We start from the raw sequence: 27,882 nt of genomic DNA on the forward strand, positions 1-27,882 counted from the left end.
GCTTTTAGCTGATTGAAAATGCTGCTGAAAGAGTGCTAACAAACACTGGAAAGAGAAGTCATGTTTCTCCCATTTTAGCTTCTCTTCATTTTCTCCCTTTTAAATCCTTCTTTTCACATCGTGCCAATTTATCCTAACAGTGCTCTTTGCTCTTGCACTGCAGACTTACATGTGGCTCCTAGAGTTTCCAAAAATAGAACAGAAGACAGAGCCTTCACCTCTCCTCTGGATCCAGCTCCCAGTTTGGGCTCGGGAAAAAGACAGACCCTCTCTACTTTTAAGATTAGACCTTTTTTTTTCTATATAAGCTTATTAGAGGTGAACCAGGTTAGTGTAAAACATCCTTTAATTTTTCTTTCCTGTCTCTTTGCTATTCTACTTTATATTCTTTCTCCCCTCGCCCTCAGCTGGTTACATATATGGGTGCTGAACACGGTTCTCTGTTGGCATTATATTGACAGGCAGCTAAGGATAGTTTGATCGCCTGCAGAGAGCATTTGTTGCCAGATGCAGGCTGTGTCCAAAGTATATGGTACAACTGGTCTTGCTGTCTCTCTTGTTCTGTTGTTGGTCCATCAGCCACAGAAACTGATTGTTAAAACAATGGATTACTGTATTTTTTTTTGTCTATCTTTGATGTTTTTTCATGTTTCTTCCAATCACGGAGGACTCTGGAATGGGGGAAAGCCTGATTCCTCTCCCTGCTCTGGTTCCACCTTTCAACAAATAAGTATTCAGACTACAAACAGCACTACACACTGTTGTGTTTTCAGAGAACTGCATGGGAGTATGTTCGAAAAATACCTACTCAAACAGACACAACCACAAAACGATACCCCTTCCTGACTCTTCGGTCCATCCGAAGGAGTCTTCCTGTTAAAAGGGAGTTCTTCCTGCACACCAGGAAGAACTATAGTATTTTAGGGTCTTCATAAATAACATTATGAACAGCATTAACATAGACAGTTTAATTGTTTCTGTGGTACTGGTGACATAACCACCTGAGCCCTATGGTCCTGTTTGGGATGCATGGGATGCAACAGGTCTATGCAGAGCAGAATGATGAGGTAAATAAGGTGCAGAAAACCCAAATGTAATGTTCTCCTCTGAGGGTGAAGGGACACAAGAAGTAGCAGTAGAGCATTTTTTCCCTTTATAGACAGGTTAGCAGTGAAGACTAGACAGGGAACCGAGTGCAGGGGAAGAGACACAGCAAAGAACTGGGGTCAAACTTCAACCTTGTTTTAACTATAGGACATATGAGTACCTGCTCAACCAGTGAGCTAAACTGGTGCCCAAATATGGGACATTTAAAATCTCTGCCAGACTGCTTCCAAACAGCAGCAGAGACAAAAAAAAACCCCAAAACAAAACATTGTGACACTGTAGCCAAAGTGCTTGCTCACAGGGGGTCATATGATTGTTGGGTTTTTCTCTGTATGTATTATTGTAGGGTCTACCTTACAATATAAAGCTCCTTGAGGCTATTGTTGTTGTGATTTGGCGCTGTATGAATAAAACTGATTTGAACTGAATTGAATCCTGGAAACATTCTTTCTCAAATAATTTTTAATGGAAATATAGCTGAGTATAATATCATTTAACTCATGCAAATACTCCAGTCAGTTTGTTCTTACCATTGCATGAACTGGCATCTTGTTTAAAAAATGTATATAAAACCAACTTTATGCACTTAGTTGGCTGGTCAGGGGAAAATGCTAAAGCAGTGCTTAGGCTAAATAAATGGCCGTTTAATAGAAAACCAAAAGTTGCAACTTTTTCTTTTTTGAACGTAGACAATGTCAAAGCTTTTATTGTGAAAATCGCAAAAGGAAGTGGCTTGTCGTAGCTCAGCTGGCTTGTTTATAGGAGCGCAGAGCGCGGTAGCTGTCAGATAGTGCAGAGAGAGGGAGGGAGAGAGAAAGAGAGATAGAGTGAACACCCACCCAGGCTTCCTCGGCTCTTTATATCAAACCTCCGTCACTCGGCGCCTCCTAAAAGGCACTTCTCCGCTCCACCGGCCGTCTCGCTGTTGGGCGGACCTGCACTTTTTTTACGCACATTCAGCCCGAACTAACCGCGAATCTTCGGAGTTCATTAACAAGAAGAAGCGAGAGACAGGGGAGAGACATGGCCACGACAACCTGTACGCGATTCACAGATGAATATCAGCTGTACGAGGAGCTGGGGAAGTGAGTATCTGTCGCTGTTTCTCTGTCAAAATTGACGTATTTATTATTTTAGTTGTGCATGTTTGCGGTACAGCTGTCTGCTAGAAAGTGTAGTGTAGTTGAAATGTAGGAGGGGGGCAGGTTTCCAGGCAGTGCAGAGCTGAGCGAGTCTGCAGGCCAGCAGTGCTGAGCGTGTGCGCGCGCTCTGATGGTGCGCGTGTGTGTGCGCCTTTTCGGGGATGACAGCTCTCAAAGTACACCCCCCCCCCCCCCACGCCTCTGTTTAAGCTCACCAAGTGTTTTGTTTGTTTCCTGATCATCACGAGAAACGGACGTCAGAGGCAACAATATTTGCAAAAACGTTGCCGATGTTTTTGACGAGTTCGCTCGTTTCACGGTGAAACACGGAGAAACGTGGGGTGTCAGCAGAGTCCTGTGGTGTAACCATTTGAACCACAGATGAAAAGAAGACATCTGCGGTTTATGGAAAGTGCAGTTGCACGCTTTTTTTTTTCTTTTTTGAAGACGGAGAGTCAAAGTTTACAGAGAAAAACTAAGGGTTTCACATATGACAGTTGCGGGTATGACCAAATATCAAATTCCTGTCTTCTGCAAAGCTATGCAATAAATATCCGATCAAAAAACCCTTTAAGACTGCATCTCGATTGACCATTTTGTCCTGTTTTATTGCATTGGTTTGAAGTGTGTGTGCTTTACTAACCTTTATATGAACAAACAGCCTTTTTTCCCTAGAAGACATTTTTTTGCAGCACTATGGTGGCAGATTACACCAGATAAGATATTCTGCAGTGCAGCAGCAAGCAAAAAAAAAAAAAATCCATCCGATAAAAGCCGATCTGTCAAAACCATAGGAATCATACGTTATCATACTGTAGGAAAAAACAATCATATGGCAGTGCATATGCAAAATATATTCTAGGTACTATTGTTGTTGTGGAAAGTTTTGATACCATAGGGAATTAAAAGTACTAAATACGGAAACTGAACTCATATTGTTTTATTATTTGTGTAACTAAATACTTCTGTGTATAATAACAGATGGAGGGAAGGGAATAGGTATGTAATATGTCTGAACCTAATCTTTGAACATGACACACGGTGTGTAGTGTGTAGCCCTTAAAAGGGCTGGGCAGTTCATTAAATGTTATTTTAAGTTATGGTTGTGGTGTCCCGTAATTATAAAAAACAAATTATTCGTGATTTAAAAAAAAAAATACAAATTAATTGTTTTGCATCGATGTTCTCATTTTCTAGTCATTTAATGACCCAACACACACTTTCCTGTCCAGCAGTGGCTGTTGCTTCTTCCCAGAAGCATGTTTAGTTTATTTGTTATGTATAAATTTTGTTATATTTTCGTATTTAATTGGAATTCTACACACCAGCCACTTTGTTAGGTACACTTGTTCACCTGCTTGTTAACCCAAATGTTTAATCAGCCAATCACATGGCAGCTACTTGAATTACGCTTGAAGTTGAAACTGGGCAAAGTCACCTCTAGGGTTTACAGAAGATGGTCCGAATAAGAGAAAATATCTAGTGAACGGGATTCCTCTGGATGAAAATGCTTTGTTGATGCCTGAGGGCAGAAGAGAATGAACAAGTGCCTTTGAGTTGACAGAAAGGCTACAGCAACTCAAATGACCGCTTGTTACAACCTCTGAACCTTGGAACGCACAACATGTTGGACTCGAAGTAGATGGGCAGACACAGAGTTCCAGTCTTACCAGCTAAGACGAGGAAACTGAGGCTACAGTTCACAACCTCACCAAAATTGGCCAACAGAAGACTGGAAAACTTCTGGCTGGTCTGATGAGTCTCAGTTTCTCTTGCAACATTCAGATGTTAGGTTTAGAATTTGGTGTAAACAACATGGAAGCATGTATCCATCCCGACTCATATTAACAGTTCAGTAATTGTGTAATGGAGCAGGGGCATATTTTCTTGGCATACTCTGGGCACCTTAGTACCATCTGAGCATCCTTTAAATGCCACAGGCTATCTGAGTATTGTTGCTGACCACTTCCACCACTCTGGGACCACAGTGTACCCATCTTCTGACAGCTGCTTCCAGCAGGATGGTGCATCATGTCAGTGCAGCTCAGATAATTTCAAACTGCTTTCTTGAATGTGACGATGAGCTGAGTGTGGTCAAATGGCCTCCACAGCCACCAGATCAGAATCCAAGATAGCTCCATTGGGATGTGGTGGAGCGGGGGATTTGCATCATTGATGTCCAACTGTGATGCCACCGTGACCAAAATCTCTGAGGACTGTTTCCACCACCTTGTCTAATCTATGCCACCAAGAATTAAGGCAGTTCTGAAGGCTGAAGGGATTCAATTTGGTTAATCAGTACTCATTTGAAATAATCACAATTTAATCACGATGATTATGAGAGATAAAAAAAAATTAATATAGAGGCAAACAAAACTTTTGGTGATTTCATTACAGTAGGTGATCTACACTTGGCACGGGGCAAAGGAGTAAAGGGGACAATTTCAAATCATCCTTCTGTGTCTATTGTTTACTTTGTTGCTGCAGCCCGTCATGCATCTTGTACTGGCATTATTTGATTATCATTTATATCACTCGTTATGTACTGCTAGCTTGATTTGCCTAATGCTGTTTATTCAGCCACCACAGTGATGACAACTTCAATGAGAACACAGAAACAGCCAAGTTATCTGGAGTGAAGTGCAGTTAATGTTGTGTTAGCTTTGTGGCTCTGACAGAATAGAGACTGAACTATGCTGTCATTGAGGAACACTGGAAAAGACCCTAGTGCAGGGCTGTCAAACATAAGGCCTGGGGACCAGAATTGGTCGGACAAAGACTTTAATTTTTTTTTTTGTTTTTTTTTTTACAATAGATCCACAGTTAAAAAACCAAAAAAAAAACTGCATTTCTTTCATTTAAGTGGTGCTGACAGATTTATTTAATTTACTACAGCAGCATTTCTTTATGATGTTGAAAAATTGAGATGTGCTGTTGAAATTGCACTTCGTTTTCTTATGTTAAGATCTCTCAGTGAATAAATGTTTAGTTAATCTTCTTTACACAGACAGAAAGGGGAGTTTCACTGGTCTGGCCCACTTACGATCAAAGTGGGCTGTATGTGGCCCTCGATGTAAAATGAGTTTGACGTCCCTGCTCTAATGTAATCCACCTCCGTGTTCCAAAGATTATATAATGAAAGATATTTTTCTTTAAGTTTTATTAGCTGTTGCATGATGATGTATAAACATGGAAATCGTGTTTTTCTTGGACTTTGTTGGCTTGAATCTTTAATCTATTTAAAAACAATGGGAAAATGAGCCATGTTAAAGTATTCTTTTAATCTATTAAGTGTTGTCCTAGATTTATATTATTTACAGGCCTGTGGAAAGATAGCAGGATTATTCATAGGTGCGGAGAGACTTTTTAAACATGACGGCATAGTACTATTTTGTACATTTGGAGTGTTAACAGGTGTTTGTGACAGCTCATTTGATATCTCTCTTCAAAGGCTGGTAAAATACGCACCTAATATGCAAATATGTCAAGAAAAAGTCAAGATTCATTGAAGGATTAATAAAAGGAACTGAAAAGATGCGTCACTAGAAGCCTTTGATTTTGAATATTTACATTCACTCCTTGCTAACTTAACTGCCATCTTTTTGAGCCAGTTTTATCTGTGATTGATAATGAGAAACAGAAAGTTAGATAAAAAGCATATCTGGTGTTTAACCATATCGTGGTGATGATGGGTTTTACAAAGCACACTTAATGCTGGGACTTGTAGCAGAGAGGTAAATTAGTGATTAGTTTATATGAATATTTTTAAGTCATGAATTTAGGTCGCCATTTCAATTTCATGCACTGCAACTGCTGTGAAGCTAATCTAGCCACGGCTGCCATCCATAGTGAAGTGCAATCTATGAATTCTTCAGAGTCTTCACTTACAGGAGGGGAGTGTATATACTCAAGTCCTGTTTCCTTGGTGGGTTATTGTTATTGAGCGAGCATAAATAGACAGAGTCATCGTCTATGTGACTGACTGCTGTAGAAGACACGGGGCTCAGACTAATTTACAACACTGCATCCCTCCCATTCTCTTTTCATCCCATAAGTAATAAATACTGTTCGCAGGGATCATTATGCCAGCGTAGCTCCAATGCCTCCTGAACCCTATGAGATTTCATTCTATGGTGCCGGCTGTTGATTTGGAAAAAAAAAAAGACATTATAAAGACTGTAACTTATCAAATGCATTTGCTTTTCTGTGTTGAGATAAATCTCAACTTCTACCAGAAACTATCGGCTTTGAAGCTCTGGGTGCATGAGGGACTAAGCTGCACCCCTCATGCAAAAAGCTTTTTCTGTAGGCCCATCTTATTATTCACCCAGGCACATAAAGCTTGGAGGAAAGAGTGCAGGTGTGAGTGGCTTGGCATCCTTACGGTAACACTCTCTGGAACTTTGTAATACTAATCCAACATCTGAGGAGAGCTAATGATTGTGTGCTCGCTCTCTGCTGGTGTCACTTTCTTAGCAGGACTTGTGACATTTAAGCTCGCTCCTTTTGCTTTAGTGTGCTTAGCCCGTTTGTTACAAATATTGCCCGGCTTGTTTTAATAGAAACACCACAGCACCGATTGAGGTGTGCTGAACACTGGCTCCTGGTTAGATAATGCTTCTGTGTTTGTTCTTGCACAGAAGTAATGCACATCATTGCTTAAATTGGTCAAATTGATCTCAATTAGAACACCGATAACAAGCTAAACAGCTTGAAGAACAATACCGTGAACAATCGCAGAGGCTTGAGTGTAGCTTGTGTTTGTCCTTCTGCTGCACAGCTGCTAAAAAGAAGTCTGTAACAGCACAAAGGCTTTTGAAAGACTTTTGAAGACTTTTTAAACACATTTTTTTGTTGTTTGTCTCAGTTAGGCTTGAAACCTAAGAGTATAGATTTACACACCACACAGTATTTAATTCTTCCACATCAGAGGGAGACTGTAACAGCATACCAGAAGCTCAAACTTATCCAGTTACAAAACCCTTCACTTCTGCAGGCACCAGTGTTTTTCCCTCAAAAATAGTTTTAGGCATGTTTAAATCTCTCCATGTCAACTTTCTGGATGTCAGACCACAGTCGTGATTCATGACCTGTTACCCCATTTAACCCTCTATGTGTGTTAAAGCATATTTAGTCCAGACGTTAGATACTTACCTCATGGAGTATGAACTTTCCAAGCACAGCTGTGGAGTTTGGTATCAGTAGCATATGTGTTTGTTTGTGTGTGTGACTAGTGAGTTTTTTGCTTCAGGCGAGTTGATTCTTTATCAGAACTCTGATTGGACAGTAATGATCTTGACGTTGGGGCATTAAATGCACTTCAGCTTGTTGTTGAAAAAGTGATGAAATGCCCTTTGTATTCTACAGAGTTTGTGCCTTTTATATAGAAGTTTACCCCAGTGTCAGGTCAGCTGGCCTTCACCTTTGGCACTGACCTTGTTGGCTGTCTGTAACTATCCCAGTGTGAAGGCAGACTAGTGGCACCATTCAACATCAGACTGTTTCACACCCAACTAAATCAAAACCAAGGCTGGACAGGACTATGTAGTCTTGTCCAGCCTTGGTTTGTATAAGTATATTCAAACATTTGTTTTTGGTTGAGCGTTTATTGAAATTAATGTTTATATTTTGCAGAAATGCATAGATGTAATAGCAAAATTTGGCTTTGGACACTAAAGTCAAAGTCAAAGTCAAAGTCAACTTTATTGTCAATTCTGCCACATGTACAGGACATACAGAGAATAGAAACTACGTTACTCTCAATCCCTAGATAAAAAAGCGAATGAACATTTAAATATAAGAGTGATTAAAAATGCAGGTAAAATAATTAAAAAGTAAAAATTTAAATAAATAAATACAATACAATTTTACATAAACGAAAGCTATACAATATACAATATAATGGGTAAAGACATTGGGTGTAAACCAGGCAGAGTAGTGCAAATAGACAAATAGTGCAAATGGAGATTTAGTAATGTACGGTAAGAGATAGTGTAACAACAAAGTCTTATGAGGTAATGGCAGTCCAATGCTCCACAACGAAGGTTTAGATGAGTTGGCAGTAATTCAGTTTTCATTCAGTTTAATTTGATTTATATAATGCCAAATCACAACAACAGTTGTCTAAAGGCACTTTATATTATAAGGTAAAGACCCTTCAACAACACAATACAGTACGGTGTTATGATTTGATTTTGTGTTTGACTAAACGTGCCTAAACAATACTGAACTTTTGAATCTGGTATGTCAAATATATTGTGTGTTAAGTTATACTGGTGGATCTAAAGGGAAAAAAACAAATTCTAAACATCTGTGACGGCGCAGTGAAAAACATTCAGGTATTGGGGCGACATATGCTGTCCTACAGATGGTCGTTCTCTTTTTCGCTCTCTCTCATTTTTAAAATGTATTATCATTAGTTTTGGGGGGAATATTCTGCTTATTTACTTTTTGCTATTTATTTATTTATTTTGGATTAAAGTAAGACCGACAGTATTTGAAGGTACAAAACATAAGGTGCAAAGACATCATGCTCAAATGTCACAATAGGAGACCTGCCCATAGTCCAGACCTGACACCCACTGAAAACATTTGGTAAATTACAAAACAAAGAAATAAAACGTATAACGCAGGAATAAGAACACAAACTACACCAGCAGGTCTCTATGGGTTCCAGGTACAAGACACGGTTGTAAGTGAAACAAATTCTAAGCTTTATGTCCTGACAAAAAGAAAATCATATTCACACATATCAAACAACATAATATTGATATTGATATATCCGTGATGGGCTAGTGTTGGCTGATAATATGGGCTGTGTGACTCTACATCTAATGTGTTTGAGAGACCAGTTTAGCTCTTACATTTTACCAATTTACCTTTCGACATCCCACATGTGTTCGCATTACTTGTATCCTGACTGGAGATCTCATGGGATCTTATTAACTAAGCAGCAAAGTGTTTAATGTGTCCACGGTGAACATGAAAAGTGTTATCAGTTCTGTTATGTTCTGAGTCTGAAAAATGCTCGTTCTGCAAAGTTGTGTGCAAATTTGTTCACTCAGCAAAACCTTCACCATGCTCATTATTACCCAAGGTCCATAACCACTCAAGAATTTGCAAGAGAACAATGGTCCCAACTTGTTAATTTATGATAAAGAAATGAAGTGTTGTTTCAGCTGTTAGTTATTTTTTCCTGATAGAGTTGTCCTATGATAACCATGCATGAAATGTTAGTCAATGGGGTTTTTTTCTGTGTTTTCCAGGGGAGCATTTTCAGTGGTGCGCAGATGTGTTAAGCTGTGCACAGGACAGGAGTATGCTGCTAAAATAATCAACACCAAAAAGTTATCTGCAAGAGGTAAGCACAACTTATTTCAGTGTTATATCACATATGCATCCAGTTCGATTGAATCACAGCTTCCATGGGAGCCAAAGTGTGATCTCAAACAACACCACTGTTGCTATATTTAACTGTTAATTCATGAGCTAAAAGTACAATTTGCAACCATTCAAAAATGACTAAGTTGTTCATAGCTTCTCTGTCCCAGTGGTCACCACCCCCACCTGTAGTGTAGACAGTTATATAAGCAAAATGTAGCAGCAAAATTTGGTTTCCTTCTCAGATGCCACTTCATAGGACAAACTTTTAATTTCTTATAAATCATGTCTGTTTATAAGAAATGGAGGAAGCTGGAAAAGCCCTAGCAGCAGTAGAAACGGCACTGGTATGGGGATGTGACAGTCATACAGTAGGTTTGCTCAACACTGGTTCACCTTTTACTCTACCCTGTTTCTGAGTTGTGTTGAGGAACCCCTGGAGAACAAATTGTAGGGTATTGTTCGTGTGCCCTATATACGACTGCAGGAAAGATCGTAGCAGTAATTGTCTTTAAATCAAGTCCAAAGAGTTCAACGTAAATCAGTCAGGACCATTAAAGTCGAAGCTATTTTCAGCTGCAGTAATTTCTATTTAGCTGTATGCGCTATTCTGGGATCTTCCTGCCCTTCTACATGCATACATGCAAATGTGAAAAGCAAAGGGGGGCAGAAGAGAAGTAAAACTCAGCACAGCAGAACAGAGCAGGCATCACTGATAACCAACCCTATACACACTACTTATCTTGAAACCATCTTGTTTAGTTGTTTAGCTGCAATTCATATTCTGCTGCATGTGTTGCAGGATAATATGGGCGTATCAATAAATCAGTCAGTCTTCAAATACTGGCTTGTATAACAATGTAAAGTGAAAAGGTTTTTCTATCTATTGGGATTTTGTTTCTTCTGAATAACATAGACTCTGTAACCACCGTAATTAGTGTCACATGCTACTCAGCCAGTAATGACTTAAGCCAAAGCCAAGGCTAAATGCCTTTGCCACCAAAGCCAGTCGAGCACCACTGTGGTCGCCGTGGCAATTTACACCACCACTTGCCCAGTGTAAATCTCCTGCTGCCCTTGCAGCCTCGTAACTGGAGAACCACTGCCGTGGCCCTGCCAGGTGGCACCACACTGTCACTTGACTGTTACCCTGCCTTGACATACGCTCACCAACGGATTGTGTGTTAAAATGTTGAGTGTGGTAGAAAAGGCATTTTAACAGGCATGAAGCAGAGGGCTTGATCCTGAAATGTCTGTCCTTATCTGCCTTCTCTCCCAAGTGTTACCCTCAGTTCGGCTTGTCAGTTTGTAGATATTAATTTTCTTACCAAACCATTGTTAAAGTATCAGTGCCGTATGCAGACAATTTAAAAAAAATTATGCTTTGTGTGTTCACGATTATGTGAGCTTCTTAAAGGTCAGGCTCCTGGGTGTAAAATTCAATAATAATGTTTGAAAATATTAGACTTGAATGTTTATATAGTCAGGTTATGTGTGTCCATCTCCTTTACTAGGCAGACACTTGGAAACAGTGCAGTGTAATAAATAAATGAGATGATGTTGTGATGCACTTTTAGCATTGTATTTCAGCATACTATTTCCAGCTCCAGCAGGCATCAGACACAAATGAGCATTGCTACTGTCACTCATAACTCATAACATTTTGTGCAGTGAAATTACAAATGTGTTTCTGATTTCAAACATTACGAGGGTGGTAGAGGGTATATGATCTGAGCGTCTGTATTTATCTTTCTTGCTAAGCCGTAACGAAAATATAGTCTAATATTAAACTTTGCAGACAAGCTTTTTATAAAAATTTAAATTTCTATAAAAAATAGAAGAAGTCGACTGCAACAAACATTGTTCTAATTGTGGTGTCACATTATTCTTGGCAGTAATTGTATCTCATTTTTTGCCTGCATTTTATTGCATTGTGCAGCGTTTAATGAGATTAAACCCATCCTAGATTATCCGGCCTCTATTAACTGCAAGAGGCTAGCAGTTAATTCTAGAGATTGGTTTAATGAGACTTAAAGTTACACATACACAGACACACAGAGTATAAATACACTTCCTATAGATTATGCTATCATTGGACTTCTGCATAATTTCACTCCAGCTGCTTTATCGGGCAGTGCAGCTGCTTTCCACCATTTTTCGGAGGCACAGTGTAACCTCTCTGCTTCAACATTTGATAGGGCGACTGATCTGACCTGACTGAGCGGTGCGCGAGGCCCGTGCTGCGCTCCTTACTAATGGATGAGCCATGTTCTGTGAAATAGCAGGGCTATGCTAGAGCCAACAGAGCTGCTGCATACTACTTCTACTCAGTCCTTTTTATAGCTCCATGACCTTTGTGACATGGGCTGCTGCTGCATTCACGCTTTATGGCAGCCCTGATGGCTTGCTGCTCTACTTTATAAGTGGGATTTGGTTTAGGCCTTTTATGATGTTGTAATATTTCTCAGGCAGCAGGTAGGGTCGGTGAGTTTACAGCCCTGGTTTCACCAACTTAAGAGGAGCGTTTGTTTAGGATCAGCAGATGGAGATGGTAGCTGAGGGGAGGGTGGGGTCATCAGAGCAAAGGCACCCCAGGCATTTGGCAGCTGAGGGCCATGCGCCTGTACGCCTACATGCCTTTAGCACGGGATACTCATCTGACTCTCCCTCTCTTTCTCCCAGACACACACGGGCAGATATTCAGACAGCCACAGCAGAGAAGCAGTGTCTGTGATGCAGGCAGTCAACTGGACAGTGAACTCTATCAAGAAACTATTAGTTACAACCAAAAAGTGTCACAATTCGTTGGTTGTTGTAGTCATAACACTTGGTTCACATACTGAACATTCAAATTTATGAATAGAGTAGTAGTCGGGCTTCTCATTACATCTTCCCACCACCCCACCCTGCCGTTCCCTTTTCCAGCCGACAAACGGTTAATGCCAATCCAACACATGTCAACAGGAAATATAGGGCAGGTCTGCTGGGCAAGGCTTCCAGCCAATCATAGGACTTGTTTATTGGCAATGATCTCTGGACAGTGGATGCCAGAGGTTCCTGTATGGCCATGTAATTATATCATGATAGAGTAGAGCTTGTGTGTCTGTGTGTGTGTGTGGGGGGGGGGGGTTGATGTTCACCTGCAATGCAGTAGAAGTGATCTGACCTGGTTTTGGCCAGTGAGCTTTGTGTCAATGTCACATAACCAGGGCAGATATAGTCAACTAAAGTGATGAGACTTAAACCCGAGTGTGAAATTAAATTACTGTAGCTGCAATTACAAATGTAAATAATTCAAGATGTGTTGGTACTTTTTCTGTCAATTCACACTCTGTTTATATGGAAGTATTTCACCCATTATGTAATTATGTAATGTCATGTAATGAGATTACAAGTTCAGGTGTTTCACTGGAAAAATGATGCTTTCTTAATCATATTACTCTCAGGAATCCACTTAGATTTCTATATACATGCAGCCCCTCTGCACCACCACTGTCATGCTTCACCTTAAACTCAGAGGCTGCTTTTTGATGCTGTGCTTCTGTAGGATCTATAGGATATAGGAAACTTTTCAATCCGCACTCCACATTTCCCTGCTGGTAGGGCTCACGCTGTTACGAGTCAAGTGTTCCGAACAGTGGTTATATCTGGCTGTCTTTGTGGCTGTCTTTTTACATCTCCTCCCTCTCTAGAGACTTAAGTCCTCACTGGTGATGATTAACCCAAATATATTCCTCTCCTCTGCTCTCTTCTCCTTCAGCATGAAGATTCCCACTGATTTCACTGAATGTTGTCCTTGGGTTATCCTACTCTGTGCATGTGTTCTTGTCCTTGCCTTTCTTCCTTACCCCACTCCCTGGTCTCATTTCTTATTTACCCTGCTGCTTCTGACTGACCGGCACTTTGAAAGACTCATTAAATGAATATTTTAAGCAGCCTGCACTAAAAGAGCAGCACGGCCACAGTTGCTGACAGTCAAGTAATTACAGTGAGAACCACACAAGGAAGTTCTCATTTGATCTTGTTTGTGTGTCATGTTTTTACAAAAGAGTACTTTTTTTTTTTTTAAACCCCAGAGCGAATGCATTTTGGACCAGCTTTTACGTTTTCAGCATATAACTGTAAACTGCAATAATTAATTAAAGTCCAGAAACAAGTGTAATGTTGGACACGTTTCAAGATACGTGTTTAGGGTTTTTCTGACTAGAAATGGGCCTTTGGGAGTGAAAGGGTGGGGGTTGGAGCGCCTTACTTAACAGAAATCAGTGCATTTTACATTAGGTGGAGGGCCAAAAAGGCCTTTTTTTTTCTTTTCTCTGTGGAATAAAAATTCTTGGTGTTTTAAATGAGTGCCGTTATGCTCACGTCCTGCTCCGTGTTTTTATTCTGACTCTACTGGAGTAGCTATACACAACTCAGATTTCACAGTAATCTTCATTTATCTTATAATTGGTTGTTTCTTTATCTGAAACGAGTTGTCTCAAATCTTTCGTCCGTTCCTTTTGGTTAACTTTCTTTGAAAACTCGCCACACGTATTTACATCACCAACAGCCTAAAGCCTGTTAATAAAAGGCAGCATTGTTCTGTTCTTTTATCTTATTTATGCCATATTATGATCCTATTATCTAAATGACAGAGCAGGGCTAGTCTGAAGGCCAGGCAACGTTTTTCCAATATTTTATTGTTTAGTTTTGGCCATCCAATCGAACTGTAGCATCAGTGTCCTATTCTTAGCAGACAGGAGTGGTGTCTAATGTGGATTTCTGCTGCTGTAGGCTTTATGCTTCTGTTATAACTTGTTGTGCATTCAGAGAAACCCTACAGGTGGTATTGCGGGAAAAATCCCAGAAGATCATCAGATTCTGAAATGAGACCAGTCTGTTTGGTACCATTTGAACAATGACATGTTCAAAGTCACTTAAATCACCTTTCTTACCCATTTTAATGCTCGGTTTGGTCTTCTTCACCAAGCTTGTCTGAGTGCGCTGAGTTTCCGCCATGTGATTGGCTCATTTGCATTAATGAGCAGTTGAGCAAAAGATGAAATTAAGAGTGAGAATATATTAAAATTGTAACTAGATAACAAAAATGCACATGATAATCTTCTTATATGATCTGCCACTACATCAGCTGTCCCTACTTAGAATAGTTTCTACCTAGCTAAATACGTAAACACAACTATGAAAACAAATGGAGCTCTCGGCCTTACAGTAAATCTATTTAAGTAAATGTTTAGTGTTGCAGTAGCTCTGGCAAATCTCCCACCATTTATACATGAGAGAAGGTACCTTTTATAAACCGGGTTTTTAACTGTCAGTTACATATCAGTTTTATTCTGATACACTACATGCAATACGTAAATAAAATTACATTAATCTCCATAGTTCTTGTTAAACTACGCTGACCCCTCATATGCAGTACTAAAAATACTGTCGTACAGTTGAACCTGATAGCTGACTTCTTCCTTGGTACACACACACACACACACACACACACCACAAGGTTATCACACACACTGCAGACTGTATAGACAGTTATCGGTTGTGTCCTCTTTTATGCAGGGCAGTTGAGAAGAGCATCTGTTATGAGTGTTCTGCCATGGGAAGGTCATCTGTCATACACAATTTTTTGCTGTAGTGTTATCTGCCGGTCTGATAAAGCTCTGATAAAAGACCTGATAAAAGACCATGTTCATTTCAGGGGAGGTCGTGTATCTCATCCTCAGTTATCCTCCATCTGTAAATCATATGATGAGTTTTTTTTTAATTACCTCACCTCACAATGCCAAATGAGTTTTAAGTAGAAGCAAGGCAAGAAAAAAAGCCCAGTAATGACATATGTGTTATATTTCAATAGATCTTTCAATACTTGATATCACAATATTAATAATAAAACTGTCCCACGTAGATGATGGATTGATAACAAAGGCACAGATGGTAGACGATAGATGATGCACCACAGCAGCTACTGTGAGCCAATTCTGTACTTGCAGAGTAATATTAGCAGATGCCACTGATAGAATGAAATGTGATGCGAGTGCCCATGGCAAGTTTTCCAACACTTGACATTAGTATGACAGATAACATCTGGGAGTGCTAAACACAAGCTGAGAGTTGGTAGTTTTTAAGAGTCAGTCAGATACAGTTCAACTGCAGTGAAAGCTTGCACGATCGCGCAGGAATGATAGCCTTATTTAAAGTGCTAATTTGCAATAGGTCTCTCCCAGTAAATCACAAACATTGTAATCGGTGTGTTTCTGAGTAGGTCAGATGTGAATCCATGTTTTGAAAAGATGAAATTCAGTCCCATTAAAATGCAGTTTGTTACACATGGACAAACAAATAAATGGGGAAAAAAATATTCAGTGAGTTCATAGCCTCAAACAAAAACCAAATGTGAAGAATAAATGACTAGAGTTAAAAAGAAAAAAAAAAGTAGCAGGCAGTGATTAGCGGTGTCTTATTGTTTCAACAGAAAGACAGCAACCAGGCTTTGTGCATATTAAACGTCCTTGTATTTTTTCTCTCCTTCCTTTTTCCTCCTCCTCTCCTGTCCCCCTTCAACACTCCTCCACTCCTTTCTCCGCCTCACTCCTCTCATCTTCTGAGACTATAATCACCACGCTTACACTTCACTGTCACTCCACAGTGCCAGTGTGAATGTGTGCACTTGAGTTTTGCCAGTCTGTGTTCTCTTAAACTCGTACAGATTGTACGCGTGTGGGTGCAACCTATGCATATGTACGTTTGTGCTGACAGTCACGCTTTGTGGATCCGGTGATCCACCCCCTGTGTGTATGTGTGTCTGTATGTGTGTGTGCTTTATATGCCTGCTGTGACTTGCACGATAACCCTGTAATGCATGTTGGCTAGCATCAGTAATCTGTTATGTAAAGGGACATGCTGATGTAAATATTTTAGCTGCATACATACATAGTGTGTCTTGAAGTATATATGCTCATATATTTGTACTTCCACTCACAGTAAATTACACCCACCGATCACTTCGTTAGTTGCACCTTGCTATGATCCTCTTTTGTCTTCAGAACTGGCTTAGAGTCAGAGATTTTGGTCTGTGTTGACATGTCAGCATCACACATTTCCAGCAGATATTTTCATCTGAGCATCCACGATTGAACTCTGCTGTTCCACCCATCGACGTAACTTTGTACTGAACATAGGGGGGGTCAAGATCTCTGTCTAAATAAATAAATACATCTGGGTAAATTCCCAGATGATTAAACATGCAACTATTTTGCTGGTAGTACCTGAAAAGAGTAAAGAAAATCAAGAGCCTATTTATGCAAGATCATTCACAATTTTATTGGGGGGGGTTATATTGGTTGGGTCTGATTATTGGGGGGGTCATAACCCTCTAACCCCCCTGGAAATTACGCCCCTGGTTCCACCACAACCCAAAGATGCACTATTAGATTGATTCAGGTCAGGTGAAGGAAACCACCAGACATGATTTCAGCTTTGTGACACTGTATTTTATCCTTAAAGTAGCCATCAGAAGATGTGTAGATAGCGGTCATAAAAGAATAAACATGGTCAGCAGCAGTAGTTGGTATGCTCTGGTGTCAAAATGCTGCTCAGCTAGTACTGAAGCCCAGAAAATATCCCTATAAAATAATTCCCACATCATTTCTTTATTGATATAACACATCCACTGTGGAACCACTGTTTCATGTTGTTTGCACCAAATGTTGCACAGACACACCAGGCAACAAATTTTAGTCTCAAAGTAGTTTTCTTTGCAAACAGGAACGGCAGGCAGTGTGGTCTTCTGCTCCTTCCTGCATTCAGAGATGCTCTTCTGCATATCTTGGTTGTAATAAGTGGTTATTTGAATTACTATTCTCTTCCTTCTGGGTGGAAGAATTATGGCTATGCTCCTTTGAAGTCTGGGAGTAACAAGGTATCTTCTCCTAGTGAACCGCTGCTCATTTTCTCTTTACGGGACCAGTCTTTGTAAACCCCAGAGTTGGTTGTGTGGGAAAATCCCAGTAGATCACGAGTTTCTGAAATATTCAAAGTTCAAAGCCACTTAAACATAATATATTAAATTTATGTTGCATTATGGAGAAAAATGTAACACACACACAAAAATTCAGCAACATTATTTAAATTCAGTTTGGTGTTTTATAATTTGAACAACTTGTATTTTTGCTAAATATTCATGCTCAGTTTTTACATAGACTCTTGAATTCATGGACACGAAAAATGCTTTGTATGGATGGATATTTATTTGATCTTTTTGACCTTTTTTTTTCATTACGTCTTCATTTTTATTTATTTATTTTTAGTGCAGTTTTATGTTTAAGGAAATGCTGCTCTGACTAGATAAGTTATGTTGCCAGTCACCAATACAGAAACTTGCTGAATCTTGTGGGCCTTAGTGAAGATCACCCATTAAACTATGGAGTAAATCAAGAATGTGTTTGTTTTTTTTAATTTATCGTATGTAGCACTGGAATCCACCTCGAGCCTTCTTAGTTTAAAACTTGGAAGAACAACACGCCTTATTATGTTTCACTTTTTCCATATTTTACACCCACTGGGTTCCTTTGCGTTCTCTTCGTCCTTTGTGACATGAAACCATTTTCTAAACTGTTTTTGACACATTTGACTTTATTGTCCTAAAAAGCCGTCTACAATATAGATATAACATATTTATAACCCAAGTTTAACAATAACTCTGACATACCTCTCTCTCTTTTGTTGCGCCTCAGATCACCAGAAGCTGGAGCGAGAGGCTCGTATTTGTCGTCTGTTGAAACACCCCAACATCGGTGAGGACATGCTTTTCTTATTTTCAACCCACTGAAAATAATTTATTTTAAATGAGTTTGAATCCATTTAAAAGTAAAGACCAGTTTAGATTTGATTAACAGTCTTTTATTCCTGATACAGAACAATTTCTTTTTTTTTGCCAAAACACACACTTAACATTTTTTATTAAAAGATCCAATAGAAGTATATAGTTTTATTCATTTGTTGTTTAAACCGAGCCCTGTATTGCCAGAAGCTCCTACCCTATTGTAAACACATATGATGTAAGACTCAATTATTTCGACTCCCTGTGGTTTCTACCCCACGCGCACTCTCACTATCTCTTTATCTCACCTTTTTCCTTTTTTAAAAAAACAACCAAAAACTTAAAATGCAGCAGTCATCCCCAGTGTTTTTCAGAAACTCTTTGAATAACCATCATAGCTTGAATGCTCCAGCTACACAGAGCCCAGGTATCACTTTATCTCTCTCAATCTCTCTTTTTTTTTTTTTCTCGCAGTTCGTCTTCATGACAGTATATCAGAGGAGGGCTTCCACTACCTCCTGTTTGACTTGTAAGTCATCGTCATCGTCGTCATCCTCTCCTCTCTGCTCCTCCTCATCCCTTTTCATCTTCTGCCCCCCTTTTCTTTTAGCTGCTGCCTCTCAGTTTTCCCAGCTCTTCCATATACATATACAATTGCATAACTCTCTCTTATATTTGCCCCACCACCACCACCACTGCCACTATCACCACCCACGCTATCCACATCTATCTCTCAGCAATTCCCTCTAGTTTCCATGGTAACGGTGTGGGAAGGGGGTATGAAGTGAAGGAGGATTGGGGGGGAAGGGGGGAGCTGTAGAAAATAAGAACTGAAGTAGGAATCCTTGATTTGAAGCATTTATAACCACACACCACCATCACTACCTCCTCCTTCCACTCCAACCAGTCCAGCTTTCCTAAATAAACGTGTGTGTGTGTGTGTGTGTGTCTGTGTGTGTGTGTGTGTGTGTTGTCTGCTTTTACAGGGTGACCGGAGGTGAACTATTTGAGGACATCGTAGCCAGAGAGTATTACAGTGAGGCCGATGCCAGGTAGGAGCGCAGCCTTCACTCCTGTATGTGGGGCTTCTCTTTGCCCTTAAATGGTCTTTGTCCTCTGTTGTCTTCTTGTCTGTTTTTTTTTTTTTTCTTTGATTGTACATGTTCTTCCTCTTCTTTTGTGACTCTGCTCTACTCTTCCTTCCCCTCTTCGTCTCACTGTCCTCTCCTCTTACTACTTGCTCTGTGTTGTCTTATCTTGTCCCCTGTTTTCTGCCCCTTACATCCTTTGTCTGCATGTGTTGCTGTTCACTTCTGTTCTTTCTCTGCATTTTACTGTCTTCTTTTGTGTCTTCTTGCCTTTTCTATTCTGTTAGTGGTCTTCCTTCTACTTCCTGTTTTCATTGCTATACTACTACCACTGCCACTTTCTTTGTTCTTTTCATCTTTATCCCCCCTTTGTTTGTTATATTTCTCCTCTGTCCTTTGCCTCTTCCTTTACATCAGAGCACTTCACCCCTCACACTGACACAGGACTACCTTTAAGGTTTGACCACTATAGGTTTTCAGTACCAAATCACAGTAAATTGTGGTGACTAAGATACTTGTATTTTTGTAACCTGTGGTTAGGGTCGAAGTTGCAAACACATACATAACACAAGATATGTGTTAAGATGTTTATATAGCTACAAAATATCTGAGCAATAACAATAACTGTTGTTGCATTGATATGACATCCTTAAAAACACAGTTTACCAAGTTTTTGATGAAAAAGCAAAACATTCTTTTGTTTTCTTTTGCTTCTTTCTTCTGTGAACTTGTTATTATGGAGCTGATTTTTCTGCTAAGTGGTTTAAAGTCGGACCCAGGCGTGCTCAGCAAAATCCTAAATCAGTACTGAAGCATACAGAGAGCAGGTGGACACAAACCAGCTATGGGTTTAGACACTTGCCACAGGACGGAGTTCTGTCTCTGTTTAGTTACAGCTGTTTGTTACAGCCATACATTAAACTCCAGCTGACAACACAGCCATCAAACATGACATGATGCAAGTTTGACATCAAAGTTTAGAAAAACATTTCATTTGCCTTTTAAAGGTGATCAGTCGGCACAGAATAAAGAAGTGGCTTAATTTGGGACTCACTCGAAGTCATCTTTAACCTATTCAGGTCTATACAAACAAAATCTAGGCAGTTTTTTTTTATTACATTTCATATTATTTTAACATAAATGTATAAATCTTAATGTCTTTCAAAACATTTTCTTAAATTAAATCAAAAGCCGTCTGTGTGAGTAACCTCTCAAAATGCATCATCGAGTCTTATAAGGAAAACAGGAAAAAAACATGAAGCCAGAAAAAAGTGGTGTTTGTTGTAAACCTACAAATGGGCTGCAAAGCGTAAAACGTGTCACAGCAAGAAGCTCTCGGCACAAGTGTTTTGATGAATACGTCGTTCGATTTTTTTGTTCTCAAAAAGAAAATAAATAATTTCACTTGAAGTGCAGCGTGTGGTGCTAAAATAGCCTCAAAAGCAGTAATTATTTTCTGGCACAGGAAAATCGAAACCCCAAGATAATGACAGCCTTTGCTACAAAGAACATAAAACTGCATTGTATCTCTCACATAATAGGTTGCTGGTGTTTGTAACTATGTGTAGAACTCTAATTGGTCAAACCTCAGGTATGTTTCTTTCAATGATTCAAATAGCTTAGCTGGTGTGGATGTTCAGGGTACACCTTTACACTCTTATGTTGCTCATTCATGTTCCTCACATGCTTTTCCTTTAAACACTGAGAAATATGAAAACAAGAATATAAGCGTGACCCTGTCCACCTCGTGCGTGTGCGCGTCCTACCTACTTTCTTGCTTTTCTCTTTCTTTCTCTTTTGCTTCCGTCCCCCACTTTACTTTCTTTTTCACCCCCCCCTCTCCCCCTTCCCCCACAGCCACCCATGCCGTTTTATATCTCACACCCACCACTCATGCTGACTCATCGACACACATACACACAGTTTGCTTTTTAACCAATGGCGGAAGAGGAAATGGAGTGGGGGGGTGGACAGACAATAGGCTGAGAGAAGAGTGAGAGAGATGCTTGAAACTGACAGTTGTGATGTGGGTGTTAGTCCATTCAGCAACATTAAAAGCAGAACTGAATAGTCTGCTGTTGTAGAAAATCACACCAGTTTGGCACAGTAAATGGCCAATTTCAGCACAAGTCTCCACTCGGAGTTTGACTTAGTTTGTTTAAAGTGCTTTTACTCTTTAGCATCGACTGTGTAACTGATGGAAAAGGCTAACTTTTATTTTCTGAGGTTTCTTCGAGTTAACGAGGATGGTGAGGGTTCAGGTAATCATGAAACTTTGTTTCTTTGATATCCTTGGGTAAAACATCCCTGACCAGTGAGCTGTTTACACACTTTACTGTCATTGTTTGATTTTTAAGTCAGGAATCATCATCATCAAGTTCAGTAACTCTTGTTAATATTTTCCATTAAAGTAAGATGCACTGTTCTTCCCTGACACCATATATCTCAACCTATATGTCAGTTAAACCACAGTAATCGTGTTATTTTTAATCACGCTATGCTCCATCAACAGGTAAATCAACCCTGATATGGCCTGGTCCTTACGGTCATTCATTTTAGCACTGGGTCCAAGATTAGCTCATAAGATGGACTGGATATGCATTGTCGTCTTTGTGGGTGAATTGTTTTGTTTTTCAGGAAAACATTCATATAGATGTCAGCTGCTAATGTCAGCAGTTACAACAGGTGGCTAAGAGGCACTTATATCACTCACAGCAGAAAGGTCATAACCCACAGTGCTCTGTAATTTGTTCACTTTAATGCAAATGTACCCACTCACAAGTCTAAAATATAAGAGATTTTTTTAAAATCTTTATCTCAAGAAACGATTTATGCTTCCAACAAACGTAAATGTGGTTTCGCTGTTTCAAATGCATCTAAGATTCTCTGCTTTTCAGAAACTTACAGTACGATAGAAATTGTATGAAAAGGCAAACACCTTACTTACTGTCATTACGATGGTCATATATATATAAAGCAATACAGATATCCTATAAATATCCATGCAGGCACTTCCTGACTTTTTTGTTGGTGCTTATCAAATAAAATTGATGAAGGGGATGGAAACAGTATTTGCAGTGAAATAGAAGGAACACACAAGACGGCAAATCCAAGAACTAATTTGTTAAGATGGCATATTGAATTATTATCAGATAATAACGATAACATACATACTCATGCGGATTACAAGTGAATTAAAAGTATACATGATTACTGCCTCCTGCCTTTTTAGTGTTTTTCTTTACTCAGTTACACAGAATTTGTGATGAATATCTTGTCTCATCACAGAATCATTTTATATCGCGATACCACTCAAACTGTAATAGTATCATCTTGTGAGATTTTCTGATTCTCACGCATACTATAATTTATGTAATGAGGGTGACAGCATATCCGAGACATCCAGAGAGAGATCTGCTATATATAAATCTGACTTTCATTCACTAAATTACCATTTTGATGGTGTCAGAGAAAAGAATGATGAAATACCAGATGTAGCTCTGTCGTGATGGTGCTTCTAAATTCAACAGGGGTGATTTTTCTTTTTTTCATTCTGGATTAAATGTTGTCTTTCTACTGGGCATTTTCCATCAGAGGCTACTGTCTCATTTATTGCATACTGGCATCTCACTGCGTGTGTGATGCTTTTAAACTAATAAAACAAAATGCACTTTATTTATTTTAGTGGCCAAGTAAAGGCAGCTGAACTATACTTCCATAACAGGATATAAAGAAATGTTCTTGTATATGTTTTGGAATTTGTAATCTGTTTTGACAGCAGCGATGCAGTGGTTTACTCTTTATGTGTAGGCCGCCAGGCACCTGCTTTATCCTACAGTACACATAAACCCTACAGCATTTGCCACCCACCTTGCAACCCTTGAAATGTTCATTCCTTGTTCATGCACACATACACACACGGACTCACTTTCCTTTCCCCTCCTTTCTGAATGTCACTCATTCAGGCCAGTACCCCCCCTCCCCACCTCCCCCCTCCACCTACCACCCCCACCCCAGTCCTCCCCCCTCGCTCCCTTGGAGACCAGCAAGAAGTGGGACTTTAATTAGCTACGATAATTAGTCTCACTCGCACACAGACCCCAAACTGTGCAGCATAACACCTTGTCGCCCCCCGTCAGAATCGAGTTTCTCTTAAGCAGCGTTTGATTGGATCGAGGCCATCGTGCTTTATTTGATTACAAATAAAGCTGCATTCAGGAATATTTAGGGAGCAGGAGCTGTGGCACACAAACATTGTTGATTTATTTAGTTGTTTTACGTTTAAGGTTTGCAAACCATTTTCCCCACACACTTTCTGAAACATCTTAAAAGTAAAAAATACATAAGGTGTGGGTCATGGATTAATATATTTCCAGATGACAATGCCAGGATTCTTTGGTCTTAGGTTGTGAGAGTGGTTTACAGAGCATGAGGCATCATTTTTATACATGGATTGGCCACCAAAGAGCCCAGACCTTAACTTCTATTGAGAATCTTCTGGATGTGCTGAAGTAGATTTTAGGGGCTTAGTAAAAAAAAATAACACAACTCTGCATGGAAATCAATATTAAAAAAGCTTAAAAGTAGTGCAGTGAAATGTATTTTTTTTTCTTTTGACCAGGCAGATTATGTGAGCTTTTTATACCAGCCAGCAGTTTAGTGAAACTCTCCGTGGAGTGAAATCTGATGCACATGCTCAGACTGTGCAGCCTGAGATTAAGAGATTCAGTTTAGTGTTTAATCTAGATTTGTTCTTGTCATAAGAAGGTAAGTTTAGTCCTGATTTGTAGATCAGCGTTGGACTACGCATCCTCACACCACCCCGCAGCATTAGACATTAAATATATTGTGAACTTTGATTCTGTCTTGTGTGTTTAATATGCAAAACATTGCTCTGAGAATTTACTTTCTGCTTGGCTACAGTGATGCACTGCCACGAATGGTTTGCGCTTTAGTTTCCATGGTGAAGCATTTTGAAAGGTTGTTTTGTTTGTTCTTACTTGTTTTGTTTTTTTTTCATCCTCATCTTTATGTAGCACAAAAAACATGGCAGCCAATCTATTTTTTTCTATGATCCTCTTTTAAAAAAACCTTTTTAACCATGCTCACAAGAGAAAGCACGGTGTAGTTTGAAAGCATCTCAGGCATATGAGAGGTACAGAAGGTGCCCCACGCTTGACACATTCACTGATGCTGTATTTGATTTTCCTCCGAGTGTCACTTCAGTTTCCTGCAGAGAACAGTGGGACGTTATAGCTGAAAGTGCTGAGCAAGTCACATTTTTTTAGCCAGTAAGATGAGCGTTGCACTTTTCCCCCCCTCTTTGCCCCGCCAGGAGTCCATAAACAATCACTCGGAATGACAAAATGGTTTTGGACAGTGAGATATTAGAGGCATGCACAAATGGATAAACAAAGGAGCAGCATGGAGACGCTCCCCTATTTCTAAATGCCATACTCAGTGGGTTTCTGTCAGGCCAAACACTGTGTCCACGCAGGCATGCAGTAAACTTTCAAATCACTGTCACTTTATATTAACTGACAGTCCAAACAGCAGCATCAGGAAGTGTGAAAAAGCAAATATAGAGCAGGTTATATTGAAGAGAAGAAGCCAGACGGTGTGGTGTTCTGTGCAGGTCTTCACCTCTTATCTGAGTAAGTCACAGGCATGTCCTTCCTGAAACAGTCAAACACAAATAGTTATCATAACCACTTAATGATAACTGTTAACTTTGTGACTCATAAAACATCTTTATCTGTGCTGTACACCCACCTATGCTTTTCTGCGGTGCTGCTGTTAAGTCCTTACTCTAGGGTGGATTTACTACATGTAGCGCCCTTTTGTTGTTTCGTCAACCATTCAACTATCATGTATAGAATCTGGAAAACCTTTAAAACATTTTTTTAACATTACATGAAAAACCAATACATGCTTTTAATAGATTATAATTATAAAAATATAATATTTTAATTTTTTTTTTAATTCCCTTTGAGTGTAATTTTAATGACAATCAAACTGCTACTGCAAAGTAACTTTCCTTGATTGTTATGAATAAATATTATATGTTTACTTTGTTTACTTTTACTATCTGACTCTTTGTCAGATGGATTGTTCACAAGTTAAAGTACACTAACAAAAATATAACCGATTATTATTCAACAGACTCTGGCTGAATTATGCTCACTATATTATATATTTTCAGCTGTATATATCTGATTATCCCTCCAAACAAGACCAAAAACCACCTATTAGTGACGTGTCAACATCTTTTTGTCTTATCTAATTGGAGATTAAGTATCAGAATTTCAGGAGTGGGACCACACCTCCAAACACGCACCTTCTGGTTCTTATCTATATAGGTTCCCCCAGTTCTAAAAGCTGTTCATTCTCGTGTATGTGCCCCACCCTCCCTGACCTTTTCAATTCTTTAACTTCTTCACTTCTATTTAGTACATGGGGACCGGCCAGGCCTGGGAGCTGCTGCCACTCCCCTTCGAGGCCTTCCCCAAACTGCGGCTCAATTAATGTCCAAACCATTCACCTTTACCTACTAAAATGCTGTCAAACCTAAAATGAGGACGTGGGCCCAGCTAGTGAAATGCCTATAAAATGTTTTTATTTTACTGATTTTATTTTTAAGGAAAATACATTTTAAGTAAATATTAATGTGTAAATCTGCAGGGTACCATCTAGCTTTTCTGTATTTAATATATCATAACATCTAACTCTTGATGTTGGGTGGCTCCAGGTGCCACACGAACGGAGTTTGGAAACCACTGAGCTCCCGTTTAGTATGCTGCGGGTTAGAAATCATTTAACACAAGAGCTCAGGGCAGGAACTTGTGACTAGGGTTAAATTTTAAACAGTGCTGCACCGATCTTTGATGCTGATGATGGTCAGTTGGTTCATTTTGAAGTTCACTGCAGCAACGGTGCAATGCTGAGCCTGCAGCTTTTTTTTTTAAGTTACTCTTTAAGATTAGAAAAAAGCATTATATTACATCTTCTAAATGCCTTTTACTTTACATACTCAGGTTTCTTTTTTGAAACGCATTAAATGTAATGGTAGGATTACCATGTGGCTGCAGATTGCTTCCAGGATCAGGAAATTAGTGCAGTCAGTAGGATTTACTATAACAGAAATATGCCTTTTGGTGTTGACGAGTATAAAATCATAAGCTAGCCATGTTTTGTTTTTTGATTTTTTTCCCTTTTTGTGTCTGTGTGTGTGTGTGTCTGTGTGTGTGTGTGTCTGTGTGTGTGTGTCTGTGTGTGTGTGTGTGTGTGTGTGTGTGTGTGTGAGCGAGCATGCACATACGTACTGTATATCTCTCTGATTCTCTCTCTCTCAGGCCTCCCACTCATTAGACACTGTGTGGGTGTGGATCCTGCAGGCTGCCTGTCTCCTTGCGCCTGCTATTAGTCACATATTCTGCACATTAAACTCTCTCATTGCACTAAGCCTACATGCACACACATTAAAATACAAACGCACACACATTATAGCGAGTTAGTTTCATGTGTCTCTCTGCAGTGCACACGCATGGTGATGTGTTTTCCTTTTAGTGATGGAAAAATAGCCTGACAACAGCCCACCAGTCTTCTATGATTCAGTTTCATCCTATACATAAGTGTTCCATTTCTCTTATGTATTATTATCATTTTCTTTCTCCTCTGCAGAACATTTTTATCTTCACTTTCAAAACCTGTCATCTTTTTTTCGTTTCCTCCTCTCCTCTCCTTTCCTCTCCTCTGTCAGTGTTTGATGTGTTTTTTGTCTGCCAGGTTGTTCTGCTGTGGCTGCCCCTGTCTCTCATCATGTTTAAAGAAGCAAAACGAAACGTTTTTGTCTCCTCCACCTGCATTCACTCACCCATCCCTCTCCTTCCACCTCTGTCTGCATCAATCTCTCTTGCCTTCTCCTTTCTCCCTCCCACCTCTTACATGACCTCTCTTCCTCCTCCTAACCTGCCCTGTTCTCATCTTTCATTTTGTCTTTTCTCTGTCACTCATTTGGCATCCCTCTTTCTTCTCCTCCACTCCTTCTCTATCATTTCTCCACCTTCACCCCTCTCTATACATTCCTACGGTCCATCCATCTCCATCCATCCTTTCACTCCCCTCTCCACTCCCACCGTCCCTCCTCTCTCTGTTTTGTCTTCACAGTCACTGTATCCATCAGATTCTAGAAAGTGTCCATCACATTCACCAACATGACATAGTGCACAGGGACCTGAAGGTTAGTAAAAGTAGAGAAGCATCTGCATCCCTCACCCTCCTAACGTCCCCTTCCCCCCATCCTTTTGCTTGCTTCCTTCGTTTCTTTTCTCCTTCCTTCCTCCTC

General features: G+C 39.7%; 1 protein-coding gene across 35 annotated transcripts in view; it reads left to right on the plus strand.

Moving 5' to 3' along the window:
- Positions 1–1,897: 1,897 nt before the first annotated feature.
- Positions 1,898–27,882, plus strand: part of camk2b1 (calcium/calmodulin-dependent protein kinase (CaM kinase) II beta 1) — a 76,847-nt gene continuing 50,862 nt past the window's right edge. For 12 of the 35 annotated variants that reach the window (XM_040050853.1, XM_040050856.1, XM_040050862.1 and 9 more), the window contains exons 1-5: positions 1,901–2,192; positions 9,515–9,609; positions 18,365–18,424; positions 18,925–18,979; positions 19,437–19,502. In XM_040050853.1, the coding sequence (XP_039906787.1) occupies positions 2,131–2,192; positions 9,515–9,609; positions 18,365–18,424; positions 18,925–18,979; positions 19,437–19,502 (338 nt within the window). In that variant the 5' untranslated portion in view covers positions 1,901–2,130. Of the gene's footprint in view, positions 2,193–9,514; positions 9,610–18,364; positions 18,425–18,924; positions 18,980–19,436; positions 19,503–27,704; positions 27,778–27,882 lie in introns of all 35 variants that reach the window. The other 23 variants (XM_040050858.1, XM_040050872.1, XM_040050868.1 and 20 more) reach the window with 7 other exon arrangements.

The sequence above is a fragment of the Simochromis diagramma genome, unplaced genomic scaffold, assembly GCF_900408965.1.
Source record: "Simochromis diagramma unplaced genomic scaffold, fSimDia1.1 OVJJ01000131.1, whole genome shotgun sequence".
NCBI classification, from domain to species: domain Eukaryota; kingdom Metazoa; phylum Chordata; class Actinopteri; order Cichliformes; family Cichlidae; genus Simochromis; species Simochromis diagramma.